The sequence below is a fragment of the Gobius niger genome (assembly GCF_951799975.1).
Source record: "Gobius niger genome assembly, chromosome: 6".
Lineage (NCBI taxonomy): Eukaryota > Metazoa > Chordata > Actinopteri > Gobiiformes > Gobiidae > Gobius > Gobius niger.
In genome coordinates this window covers 28,481,805-28,496,081 of record NC_136857.1, presented here as the reverse complement: position 1 = coordinate 28,496,081, position 14,277 = coordinate 28,481,805, and the positions used below count along the sequence as shown (strand labels likewise).

Here is a 14,277-nt window from a genome sequence, read left to right as displayed (position 1 = left end):
GGACAATAAAGTATACAAACAAACAATACTCTTGCCACATGTGGCCTGGCATTATCAGGCATCAGAAGGAACCCAGGGCCCATAGCACCAGCATATGGTCTTACAATAGGTCTGAGGATCTCATCCCGGTCCCCAATGCCAGTCGGGGAACCTCTGGCTCGCACATGGAGGGCTGTGCGGCCCTCCAATGAAATGCCTTCCCAGACCATCACTGACCCACCACCAAACCGGTCATGCTGGATGATGTTGCAGCAGCAGAACGTTCTCCAGGACGTCTCCAGACTCTGTCACGTCTGTCACATGTGCTCAGGGTGAACCTGCTCTCATTCGTGAAGAGCACAGGGCACCATTGGCCAATCTGCCAATCGCTGTGTTCTCGGGCAAATGCCAATCGGGCTGCACGGTGTTGGGCAGTAAGCACCGGCCCAACGCCCTCATACCACCCTCATGGAGTCGGTTTCTGACCGTTTGAGGACCAACATGCACATTTGTGGCCCTCTGGAGGTCATTTTGTAGGGCTCGGGCAGTGCTTCTCCTGTGTCACCGTGCACAAATGAGCAGATAGCGGTCCTGCTGCTGGGTTGTTGACCTTGGTCGGCCCCCCCCAGGTCTCCCGGTGTAATGGCCTGTCCATGCTCTGGACACTGCGCTGGGAGACACAGCAAACCTTCTTGCCACAGCACGAATGGACGTGCCATTTTGGATGAGCATCACTCCCTGAGCATCTTCTGTGGGTTGTAGATGCTCCTCATGATGCCTCTAGTGGTGAAAACACTGGACAAATGCAAAAGTGTTCCAAAAATACGGTACAAAGGATGAAGACAGGGAAGTGGTCTGTGGTCACCACCTGCATAACCATTCCTCTTTTGGAGTGATCTTGCTAATTGCCTCTCATTTCCACCTGTTCTCTGTTTAATTTCCACAACACCAAGTGAAACTGATACACAATAAGCGTGGCTTCCTAACTGGACAGTCTAATATCCCAGAAATTTGACTGACTTGGAGTTACATTGTGTTTTTTGAGTGTCCCCTAAGTTTTTGTGAGCAGTGTATATACGTTGTGGTTGACATAGCAATACCAAGCAATTTCAGGACCCGAGCTTGGAGGAAAATAGAGACCGCCCGCGGAGGGTGAGGGAGAGCTTTTATATATATATACTTAGTTATTTTTTCTCTGTAACATGCTTGGAGGGTTGGTTGAATGCTGAGAGCTGGCACGAGTGTGGGTATGGGTGCGTAGGTGTGTGTTTTTATATATTTTTTGTTTTGTTATTTTTGTTTTCTAGTTTTTGATATGTACTGTAACATTTGAACTGCTTCCTTTTTGTTGCTGTCAATTTGAGTTAGAAGACCCATCTCAAGGGGTTATTCCTCATGAAATAAATAAATGTCAAACATGTGGCTCTGCCTCTGTGGAGTTTACACACGTTTTTATATCAGTCAGGAGACTATGGGGACAGGCTCATGACTAAAGGTCCCGCCCTCCGCTGCCCCGTCCGCTTGACGCACGAGTTAAATGAAAAACTTGCAGAGCGGGTAAACTGTTTAATGACAGTTTGTTATTAACAATGACATTATGAGCATAAATAATCTCTTTTGAGGAAAAATAGTGTCTAATTGACAATGATAAAAATGTGCCACAAACTACGGCATTTACATCCATGTGTCATTAAGTCAAGTTGCATCTACCTCCACAGTTGTCAGTGATTACGTCTGACAATCATGTGTAGCAGAGGAACAGCTGGCTGTCAGTAAGTTGATCTGCTAGTAAGATAGGCCCCAGTAAAACCAGTAAATTGGTAAGAGGTCTCATGCCAAACCGGATGTGCGTCAGCATCCACCATAACAAGAAGCTTCCGAATTCTACTGTCAGTTAGGAAAAACACATCGTTAATGAGACCCTGGCACACAGCATTTGTTAAACCAAATACCGGGTAATCAAAGCGTCCAAGTGGAATGTTGAACGCCATCAACCATTCCTCTCCCTCCTTTATACGGACCAGATGATAGGCACTCCGAAGGTCAAGTTTGGTGAAAATGGTGGCCTCTTGGAGTGAGCTAAATGCAGAATCAATTAGTGGAAGAGGGTACTTGTTTTTGACGGTAATATCATTGAGCCCCCTGTAATCCATGTTAGGGCAAAGTGTGTGGTCCTTTTAATCAACAAAAAAGAAACCGGCCCCAACAGGGGAAGCGAGGCAAATGAGACCAGCAGCTAGAGAATCTGTGATGTAAGTCCCCATAGCCTTCCTCTCAGGCTTTGAGAGATTACAGAGTTTGCTGGTTGGTTAAAGACTAGCATACGCTGGTGTAGAAACTGTCCACACAACCCTCTTTCACCTGAACACCTGGCAGGAGTGGGAATGAAGGGTTCACGAGTTAGGGCATGTTGATGGTCGGGAGGAGCAGAAGCTGCAACAGGAGCAGCTGGAGCTTGAGCAAGGGGAGGACTGGCTGCCAGGTGAATAGCGAGTCAAATGAGCACTTGACAAAAAATTTAGTTAAACGCCAACTTCATCCACAACAGCGTGTGCTTATCTGGATGGACTTGTGTTCATGACTGAGGTAAAGCTGTGGAACATGTCCAGTGTGTGACAGTAAGAGTGAACTGACCCCAGAGTCTCCAGTCGACAGTCCAGATTCTGCAGGAAATCACACAGATGTTCCACTCCAGGGTCCTCCAGGTTTAGGTTATTGTTCAGACTCAGTTGTCTCAGATGTGAGGGGTTGGACTTCAGAGCTGAGGCCAGAGAAGAACAGCTGGACTCTGACAAACTGCAGTTGTTCAATCTGAATAAAGAAAACAGATGATGAAACTATTTGAATGTATTGATTGTAACAGAGGCTCATATGAGATTGTGCTGACGACCTGATATTTCAGTTTTCATTCAGTGTCAGATTCTGTCTGAGACAAACCTTTCTCTGTTTTCAGACACTTTGCATAAAGCCATATCTTCACTAGTTACAATGATGTGAATTCACCAGATTTCACTTGATTTGAGCCGTTTGGACAAGTTTAAAAGTATTTATTTGAATATAATATCCTTCTCTCAGGGAGAAGATACAGGGCAGACTCAACAGATGAAAAACTCCACTCTTTTCCATCTTTTAGATCAAATGCTGAAAGTGGAATGTGAATGTGAGCATTAATGATGTGGGAATGTTTCTTATTTGATGCTCTCTGTTAGACACATTTCACAAAAGTCAATAAAGTACATGGTGTTAGGCCTCGTTCATCAGACTGGACAGGGAGTCTTTATTATTTATGTCACATTTTCTGTCAATGGGGCGACGTGAAGAGAATTGTTCCTAAAATGACTTCACTTGAACAGTTTAGCCTGAAATAAAAGGATATAAACTAAAACACTCAGATAATGTCGACCTCATCAGTAATTCCATCTAAACTAGAGCTGCACAGTTTTGTACAAATATCTCATTGTGAGAATGATTTATTTATTATTTAAGTCAAAAATGCACATTTGCATTTTCTACACAGATGATACGGTTTTATAAACATCAGCGCCTTTGGCAGAATAACTACAATTGTCTTTGAATCAATGACAGGATGTTTTTTATAATCTAACATGAGTTTGAAATGCAGATAAGACAAAATACATGTTGTTCTCAAACAGAAAATCAGCCTCCCAGCACTTGCCTTCCATCATTTCAAATGAGGGAAACCAAATCCAACTATAACACAATATAAATATCTGGGGATTTTATTTGATTGTTTCTCTTTTAAGCCTCATATTAAAAAACAGATTCACAGATTAAAACTAAAAGTCAGTTTTTACTTTTGAATAAAGTGGTGCTTCTGGTTTGTAGAAAGAAACTTGTGACTGTTCCTTTTGTGCCTGTTTTGGACTATTGTGATGTTATATATCTGACTCTCTGCCTTGGACACTGTGTATCATGGAGCTTTGTGCTTTATTACAAACATGATGTCGCTGACTCATCACTGCGTCTTGTTGGCCCGGGTGGGCTCCTCATCTTTGTCCTTTGGTAGATTGAAGCATTTGTTTCTTTTGATTTGTAAATGTATTGTTGGACTCCCCGTTTTTCACGAGGAGTCAAAGAAGCAATTTTTGGTAAAGAAGGAGCACCCCTCCATGAACAAGACATCAGGTCTTCGATTTCATCTCTCTCCAGTGTACAGAACCTCTTAAAGCCCATATCTCGGGGGCTTTGTAATGTTAATGAGGCTGAAACTCAGCCCAGGACAGAACAAGAGGCAGGTAATTAGCAGTGATCAGCTGAGATTAGGGTCGTTCAGACCGAAACTTAGGTATGAGTTAGGTCGACACAGAAATACAAAGACTTAAATCACAAAGATGTTTACTCTTCCCTGTGGTCTAAATCTGGCTGTGTGTTGAGCTAGTGTGCTGACGAAGCCTTTTGGATGAGAGGTGAAACGTTCGCTTTTTGTACAAATGTAACTTGTGTGTGAAGTTGTTCCCCTGCATCTTGGCCTGGACACTCTTGAAAAGAGATTTAATCTCAATGAGTTTTATCCTGAATAGAAAAGGTCAAGTGAAAGAAGAGAAAAATTAAAGCCATCTGTTTCTTCTAATCATGAGTGGATTCACAGAGCACTTTGGAAACAGGTCGAGGAGCTTTAACGTTTGAGAGAAGACTGAATATGAACTGTGAAGTAGATGCATTTCAGAACATGTTTGTAGAGCTCGAAACTACAGGGTGAGCAGGTTCAAACCACGGGGAGGAGGTTTATTTGTTGTTTTCAAAGAATGTTTTATGAACCAAATAACGACATTTGTGATTTGCTGATTGTAAAAATTAAAATAGTGATTTTGATTTGATTGTGATGAATCTCTAAATTCAAGTCGTTCTTCTCTGATGTAAAGGTTTATTTTTCTTTTGTGTTTTGTTTGATTAATACAGCTGTTGTAGTGAAGGCAATTGAAGCACTGAAATGGTCAGACTGAGCCAAGTGAAAGTGAGTGGACAATAATATTAGAGCAAATAGAGGGACTTACCTCAGAGTCTGCAGTCGACAGTTTGGACTCTGGAGTCCGTCACACAACACCTTCATTTCAGAGTTCACCACTGAGTTTTTATAAAGGTCTAAATATCTCAGGTGAGAAGGACTGGACTTCAGAGCCGACGCCACCACTTCAAGATGAACCTTTGAAAGGTTGCAACTTGATAATCTGTGGGGGAAAAGGCATTAAACAAAGCAGAGCTGCTGCCTGTGACGCCAGTGACACTTTTATAATCAGAACAATATGGTCCATGTTACAGCTTTAATGTTCCATCTGGACTTACAGAGCCTTTCTACAGTTCCTCACGACTGGGACCAGTCTCAGTCGTCCTTCCTCTGATGTATTGTACTCCTGTAGGTCCAGCTCCTCCAGGACGTCCTCTGACATCTGCAGCATGTAGGCCAGAGCTGAGCACTGGGACACAGACAGTTTCTCTGATCTGTTTGACTTCAGGAAGTCAAGGATCTGCTGATGGAGCGAGTGGTCGTTTAACTCAGTCAGACAGTGGAAAATGTTGATGCTTCTGTCTGGTGATATGTCCTTTGTGTTCATCTTCTTCAGGTTGTTGATGACTCTTTGTCTTGTGTCTGAGTCGATCTGTGATGGACCCAGCAGAGCTCCCAGAAGCCTCTGGTTGGACTCCAGAGTGAGGCCATGGAGGAAGCGCACAAACAGGTCCAGGTGGCCGTTTGGACTGAGGAACGATTCTTGGAGGTTTTTTATGAGGAAATCCTGCAATGCTGTGTCACCACTGAGCCAGTCCTTAACCCTCTGCAGAACATTCTTGTTCTCTTTAGTTTTATCCTCACAGATAAATGTATGAATGTGGTAAACAGCTGCCAGAAACTCCTGGACGCTCAGGTGGATGAAGCTGTAGACTGATTTGTTGAAGACGACACTCTCTCGTTTGAAGATCTCTGTACAGAGTCCTGAGTAGACTGAGGCCTCGCTCAGGTCCAGACCCACCTGCTGCAGGTCTTCTTGGTAGAACATGATGTTTCCTCTCTGCAGTTGTTCAAAGGCCAGTCTCCCCAGCTTCAGGAGGAGCTCACAGTCGGCCGGAGTCAGCTCTGGGCCGCTGCTCTCCTGGCTGTACTTCCTCTTCCTCTGCGTCTGCACTAACAGGAAGTGTGCGTACATGTCGCTGAGGGTCTGGGGCAGGGGTCCGCTCTCCTCGCTTCTCAACATGTGGTCCAGGACGGTGGCTGTGATCCAGCAGAAGACTGGGAGCTGACTCATGTTGTGGAGGCTGCGGGACGTCCTGATGTGGGAGAGCACTCTGTCACACTGCTCTGAGTCTGTGAACCTCTTCCTGAAGTACTGCTCCTTCTGTTGGTCAGTGATGAAGCCCCTGACCTCTGTGAACCTGTGCACACAGCGCGCAGGGATCTGATTGGCTGCTGCAGGTCGGGAGGTGATCCATATAAGGGCAGAAGGAAGCAGAGAGCCTCTGATGAGGTTGACCAGCAGCTGGCTGACCTCTGACTCCTGTGTGACCTCAGAGATGAGCTCACGACTGAAGTCCAGAGACAGCCTGCTCTCATCGAGGCCGTCACAGATGAACAGGACTTTACTGTGGGCCAGAGTCTGAGCTGAGAGCTCCTTTAGTGATGGGTGGAACACATGTATCAGCATCAGCAGACTGTAGCGCTGCTCTCTGACCAGGTTCAGCTCTCTGAAGGACAGTGGCACCACCAGCTCCAGCTCCAGGTTCTCTGAGCCCTGGGCCCAGTCCAGAGAGAACTTCACAACTGAGAAGGTCTTCCCCACTCCAGCCACGCCGCAGGTCAGCACCACTCTGATGGCTTTGTGCTCGGAGGGTAAGGCTTTAAAGATGTCCTGGCACCTGATTGGAGCGTCATGGACAGTCTTCTTGGAGAGAGTCTCCATCTGCCTCTCCTCATGTTGGGCACTGACCTCTTCACTGAGGCCCTCTGTGATGTACAGCTCAGTGTAGATCCTGTTCAGAGAAGTTGTAGCTCCTGTTTCAGCTCCTTCAGACACACTCTCACACCTCTGCTCCAGAACGCTCTTATAGGAACCTGCACACACCATTACACAGTTAGAATGAAGCTCAAAGACCAGGACCTGAAGATGGTTCAACAGATACAGAGAGAAACAAATAAGTGTTCCATGTCCAGTGTTGGTGTGAACAGGTCTCACTCTGTAAAGTGCTGTGGAGGCTCAGTCCTGGTCCACACTGAGGACAGGACTGTGTTGAACTGCTCTGGTCCCAGGTGGAAGACAAACAGTGTCTGCAGAGCCAGTGTCCACAGCTGGAGGAGACTGGATCCCTCAGGACGCTCCCACAGAGACAACAGGACAATGGGGCCGGACCAGGACTCTCTCTGTGGAGACACACACTCAGTCACACACATTCACTCACTGGATCTTCATGTGTAAGTCTTTAAAACTCTTTTTGTTGCCGTCTCTGCTTACGAATCAGAATACTGTAGTAAACATTATGGGCCACTATTGCTTTGAGTATTCAGCCTATATATTTTAACGTTTATCTGAGCAGGATCCAGACTGGACCAAAGGGGAAAAGTCTCTTAAAGGTTTTTCCTGGTTGTCGTTCATGACTGATCCAGGGTAAAGTGAGAGCCCAGAGTTGACAGACCTTCCTCAGCCTCTTCAACCAGCTAAAACTGTCAACTTCACCCAGACAACAGGAGACTGTGTGGACTCAGTTTGAACTGTGCCTTTAGATGGTAATTTAAACAACTTTTCTTTTCATTATTAGAATAAAAATATAATGTTGACAATTAGTTAATGATTGAACTAATGGCTACTGTATATTTGAATGATATTAGCGTCACTCACAGCAGAGTCTGAACAGATCCAGCTTCACCACTGAAGACTGGAGGATTTCCCATGGAGCAGTCGCTCTTCAGAGACTCACAGCTGAACTCTGCTCTCTGTCTCGGACTCTCAGCTCTGACAGATTGATTCAGAAAGACAAAATGAGACAATGACCAGATAAAGTGCAGGTGTAGCTCCTCTGATGTACTCACTGTGTTTGAGTGGGCTCTGCTTTGTTTTTAGACTGAGCCTCCTCCTCATCCTCACACACTCTCTCCATGTTTCTGTCTGAAAGCTCAAGGACAGAGAAACTAAGGCCAGAATAGGTTTAAAACGCTTTTTTCCTCTGAAAAAGGGCTGAACAGCATGGACAGGCTTTCAGCAAATTGTCAGAGTTTGGACTCAGTCTCGGACTCTCGAGGCTGAGGTTGGAACAGGAGACAATCTGGAGTCTGGACAATCAGTCCCCTCTTACACAAGACATGTTGAAGTAATTGTTCAGTCTGTGCTTTTAAAGGAATAGGCCACCGTTTTTACATACTAAGATATGTTCTTACCTCACTTTAGACGTGTTAATATATCCCCGTCTGGTCTTTGTCCGTGCGCTCTGTCACGCAAACGGAGCACATACGCAGCCTCTCCCACATGTCACATAGCTCCGAAAAAGCTCACGATAGAAGCTACCAAGCTCTTCCACGTGTTCCCTATTTAAATAAAGTTACGTAAAGTGTTTTCATGCGAAGTATATTTACACAGAAATGTAACATGTCGATTTTATAAGCAAATAAAGAGGGGGACTATATTGTGAGGCGTAATGATACGAGGAGTAAAACGTCCGCGCAGTAACTCCTAAAGGTTATTGACGGAAGTGAGCGGGGGAAGTCTTTAGGAGTTACTACGCGGACGCTGTGCTCCTCGTATCATTACGCCTCACAATATAGTCCCCCTTTTTATTTGCTTATAAAATCGACATGCTACATTTCTGGGTAAATATACTTCGCATGAAAACACTTCACGTAACTTCATTTAAATAGGGAACACGTGGAAGAGCTTGGTAGCTTCTATCGTGAGCTTTTTCGGAGCTATGTGACATGTGGGAGAGGCTGCGTATGTGCTCCGTTTGCCTGACAGAGCGCGCGGACAAAGACCAGACGGGGATATATTAACTCGACTAAAGTGAGCTAAGAACATATCTTAGTATGTAAAAACGGTGGCCTATTCCTTTAAGAGAGTAAGAACTGCTGTTCTCTGCTAATGATGAACAAATGCTTTTCTTCACTCACATTACGTTTTATTGGCTGTTACACATTCAGTACTTTGTTACATGTGACGCAGGTTTAGAAAGACGGGGAAAAACCTAAAATCTAATCTGACCTCAGTCTGAAACAAAAGCTGGTTGTGAATGTTTCGACTTTGTCCCGACGACTAAAGCCAGAGCCTGTGTGCTGTCGGTGTTTTATTATTAGGAAGGAAATGTTGAGAGGAAGAGTAAATCTGGACCTGCTCCAACAGAAAGTAGAGCAGGTGAATAAACTCCCCGTGTGGACGCCTCAATTTTTTGTCCGACTGTTGTTATTCCAGTTTAAAAAAGGTTTAAATGCATTAAAACATACTGTATATGTAGTACTTTTTCTATAGTTGCAGTACCCTTGGATTTATCTTATCTATTATTTATTCTGATCCTTGAAGTGTTAAAATATCATGTGGTGTGACTGTCCGACCACAACTTCTGTTTCGAAAACATCCTTAAAATTACATTTAATGTTGGGCAATTTATTTAACGCCCCACTTGGCATAAGTGTTTTGCAGTCCAATATGAAATTTCAAAGTGTTTCATTTCTATTTCCATCACAACATTAATGCAACATTTGTCTGTTGATTCCCATTTTATGAATTATCATGTGGTGTGACCATCCAGAAGTTACCAAATAAGGACTTTTAATTGGAAATTGGTTGAAGGACAGGAAGCATCATACACAAACTAGTCAAGGACAAATGGGTGAAGCCAGCAGGTGTGTTACTCTCTCAACACTTTGGGGAAAAATGACCTCTTTAACCTGTTGGTATGTAGTGTCCAGTTTTAGGGCTCATATGGTATGACCTTAAAAAAACAATAAATATTATATTTTTTTCCTCAAATATATGTTTGAATATAATTTTCACAGCAGCTTTTTGTGAAAAAAAAAGTCCTATTATATATTTATGGAGCACAGAAGCTTAAACACAATATGTTTTGAAGTATTTTTTGCATTTCATTTATGGTTTTGATTTGTTTGAATGTGTCATTGTCATTTGGTGTGACCGCTCACCATGTGGTGTGACTAATAATAGCCAAACCTGTATTTAATTCTACATAAAATATCAATTTTTTGTAGCTGAAATATTAATCTCGCACACTTTGTTGAGGTAAGCAGTATTAAAAGCTTTTGATCAGTTTCATACAATTTATGGAAAAAATTAATCTGTGAACTATATTAAGAGGGGGATTATGACATCATAGAATAAATTCTGAGATTATTATTTTTTCAAAACCTAAAAGTTTTTCAAATACTAGTACATTAAATTATAGAGAGCATGTAAAATAGAATTGAAACACATTAAGGAAATTTAATAATTTTAAGGTAAATCACAGTCACACCACATGACTTTTTTTAAGGCCACGGCAAGTCATAACATAAAAAATACACTTAAATCACTTAACTTCAATAATTCATATGAATGTATGAGTAAAAGACATTCATGATGTTTGAACAATAGCGTTAGATAACAATTGTTGATCTATTTTAAAATTGGCCCCTCAAAAATCCTTATACGTCAATGACCAAGTTGGTGAAGTGGGATAAAGCCAAAGGTCCACTCACCTCTGCAAACGCAGCTCACGTCCAAATGGAGTCGCTCTGAAGAAAACTTCAACCTTTGTACCAGCGTCAGGTGAGAGAAGCCGCGCCCTGTTTGTTTCTGCAGTCTTCTTCTTTCTTATCTGAGTGAGAGGTTATAATCTCTGTCTTTATTATTTGTGTCGGAGATAAAGAACTGAGTAAACAACACAAAACGAGCAAATCCTTTCAGAGTCTGTTCCTACAAATGTGTAAACGGCGTCACAGAACCTGTAAATACATGGTCTGGAACGGTGAAGCCAGAGCCCTCTATGGTCAAGTAACAATCTATATTTATAGAGCACCTTAAACCTCTTAACCCCCTCCTTCACTAAGAGCATTTTCTACAGTCCAGCTTTACCCAAATCTAAAAGCTTCTTGACTGGGGAGCTTCCAGACTATACGCCAGTGTAATGCCTCATTTGAAAGCTAAGACCTACAAACCAATCTAATCTTTATTTGTCGCATTTTCTCCACGTTTATGTCACCTTTTTGTTGAATGTTTGTCTCAATTTTGCTGCTTTTTTGTCCTGTTTTTTTTCATTTAATACATTGTTTTTTCATCCATTTATTGTCTTTTTTTTGTCGTGTTTTCATTGTTTTTTATTGCTATTTCCTCACTTTTTAGTCGCTTTTTAGTTGATTTTGTCGAATGTTTGTTTACAGCCTACGGGCCAGGGCCTCATTTAAAGACCAAGACCTTGTCGGCTCTGTAAATCTGTTGCATTTTTGATAAACACAACTTACAGGTGGTGGATGGCAGGGAACTGATTAAACAACAAAAACATTTCCAAAATGCTGCACAAAAAGAAAAGAAAACAATATATACATAATTACCGAAATCCGCCACTATAAGTACAGTGCTGTGCAAAAGTATCTGCCCCCCTTGAACTTTTCAACATTTTGCCACGCTATGGACCATAAATATAAATATATTGAATTGAATTTTTTTGTGAAAAATTTAAATTTTTAAGTGACACACAATCGTGAAGTGGATGTATCAATTATACATCCACGAATGGAAAGAGTCTGGCATCACTGTAAACCTGCCAAGACCCGGCCGTCGTCCTAAACTTACTGACCGAACAAGGACAGCACTGACCAGAGCTGTTACCAAGAAGCTGATGGATGAACTGCAGAGAGCTAAAGCTCAGGTGGGGGAAACTGTACACAGGACATAGCAAACGTGCGGTAAACAATGACTTACAGAGAGGCAAAAAAGTTTCAATAGAAAGTCCAAAGGAGCAGGGAACTTTTCGGAGCCAGCCGCCATTTCTTTAAAGTTTCAGGAAGTATATTCCATTCTGCATTTCACAGTCTATGCATTACACTGATGTAGCCCATTTTTATTTTATGTATAATTTTATTTTTCATTTTAATGTTACGTTTTTTGTTTGAGTTTTGTTTTTTCCCATATTGGCTGTAGGCTTCATATCTGCAGATGAAGCGAAACACTGACCCTGGATCAGTGGTTCAGTCGCCCTTTAGCGTCTTCTCCTTTAACTGAACTTACATTTAAAGGAGAAGTCGACGTTTCACTCCCATCTCCACTGTCTTTCTCTGAAAAAAACAAATATCAAAGCAAACACGATTTGTTTATTCAGCATTAGGCTTTTTCCAGAGGTGGCCAAAATATTTACTCAAGTACGAGTAACGTTACTTTGAAATACTTTTACTCAAGTACGAGTAAAGAGAAGGGCTCAAATAAGTACTTGGAGAAAATGTAACTTGAGTACTGTGAGTAACAAAAGTAACTGTTTCATTGAAAAAGTGTATTTTCAACAATGCCATAAATTGTGCGAAACAAAAATTTACAAGGAAAATTCAAAGGCAGAAATTAAGGAAAAAAGAAATAATCAGTACAGATACTTCATTATAATTTTACTCATGTATGATTAAAATACTGTATGATAAAACTACTCTAAAAAGTACAATTTCTTTAAAAAGTGACTCAAGTACATGAGTACATGTACATCAACTAAGTGAGTACTACCCACCTCTGGCTATTTCTGATGAACAGACCATATAACCCCGCCCCCATCTAATAAAGGGACGTCCCACATTCTACTGTCCCCAAGATGCAACGCTTGAACTGTAGAATGAAGAGGAGTCCATATTTAATGACAATACAATACATGAAGTTTATTAAAGATAGCGCACACAAGATTAGTTTTTAATATTTCATAAGAGTTGCAGACATAGAGTAAACATGTACAACACGCGCACACACAGAATAAAATAAATAGATATATAGGCTGGGTACAGATGGACAAGTGTGGAAACCCCATTTGAGGAGCCGTCTGCGTCGGGAGCAGCTGTCCAGCACAGCCACAGGGCACTGACCCAGGAGAGACACCACACCTCCACCTGAGCACCCACAGGACAGCACCCACACAGCCACAGCCTATCACTGTTCCCGAGCCAGAGGGCCCCTGTTGTTTACAACCATAAACATAAAGATTTTATTTAGAATTTTTTACTGAAAGTTCACATTCAAGTAACAGACAACTGTGAAGTGAAAGCAAAATGATACATGATTCTGAGTGAAAAGTGAAAAGTGGGGCGTGCACATTTTTTTCTGAGTGCATTAAGTTACCTTTATAACAAGAGGAATGGGCTAAAATGTCACTCTCTACATGTGCAAATCTTGTACAGTCATACTCCAGAAGACTTGCTGCTGTTATTGCAGTAAAAGGAGGTTCCACAAAGTATTCATTCATGCTGTATGAATACTTATGCACGCCCAACTTTTCGGTTTTCTTTTTTTTGAAAAATAGCAGAATCATGTATCATTTTGCTTTCACTTCACAGTTGTCTGTTACTTGAGTGTGAACTTTCAGTAAAAAATTCAAAATAAAATCTTTATGTTTATAGTTGTAAACATGACAAAATGTGCAAAAGTTCAAGGTGTATTAGTTCTTTCGAGATGCACTGTATATACATACACACATATAATTATAAAATATATAATTAGGACTAAATAAATAAATATCAGTTAAAAGCTAAGCTATAAAGGTGGCTCTTAAAAACATGAACGTTCTCTGCAGCCCTGAGCTCCTCCTCAGGTCGTTCCAGAGGCGAGGGCCGTAATATTGGAAAGACGCCTCACCATGAGTCTTTTTGTTGACTTTAGGAATAACTAGGAGACCCCTGAAGAGGAGCGAAGGGGCCGTGAAGGTTCATAAGGTAAAAGCAGCTCTAAAGGGCCAAGACCATTAACATATTTAAAAACTAATAAAAGAACTTTAAAATCGATCCTGAAACACACGGGGAGCCAATGCAGCGATTCTAAAACCGGTGTAATGTGGTCCCGCCTCCTGGTCTTCGTCAGGACACGAGCTGCTGAATTTTGTAAAAGTTGTAGACCTGAGACACTCTTTTTGGGAAGACCAGAAAGCAGGGCATTACAGTAGTCGATACGACTGGTGATAAAAGCATGCATTAGCGTCTCCGTGTTGGTCCGAGAGAGAATGGGGCGGACTCTGGCTATTTTCTTTATGTGACCAGTAAAGGCAACAGTGACAATATGTTTGTTTGACGAGACATTTTAAAACAGTACATGTTCATGCACTATGTCTTAAAAGAATAGTTCCAAGTTT

The 14,277-nt window shown here is 42.1% G+C and overlaps 1 protein-coding gene across 1 annotated transcript in view; it reads right to left on the bottom strand.

Annotated features, from left to right (window-relative positions):
* LOC306964857 (uncharacterized protein) overlaps positions 1 to 14,277 on the bottom strand; it is a 64,118-nt gene that overhangs the window by 9,803 nt on the left and 40,038 nt on the right. The window contains exons 10-13 of the mRNA XM_079559026.1: positions 7,164 to 7,348; positions 5,284 to 7,042; positions 4,995 to 5,168; positions 2,614 to 2,790 (exon numbers count right to left, since the gene is read on the bottom strand). Coding sequence (XP_079415152.1) covers positions 2,614 to 2,790; positions 4,995 to 5,168; positions 5,284 to 7,042; positions 7,164 to 7,348 — 2,295 coding nt within the window. The remainder of the gene's footprint in view (positions 1 to 2,613; positions 2,791 to 4,994; positions 5,169 to 5,283; positions 7,043 to 7,163; positions 7,349 to 14,277) is intronic.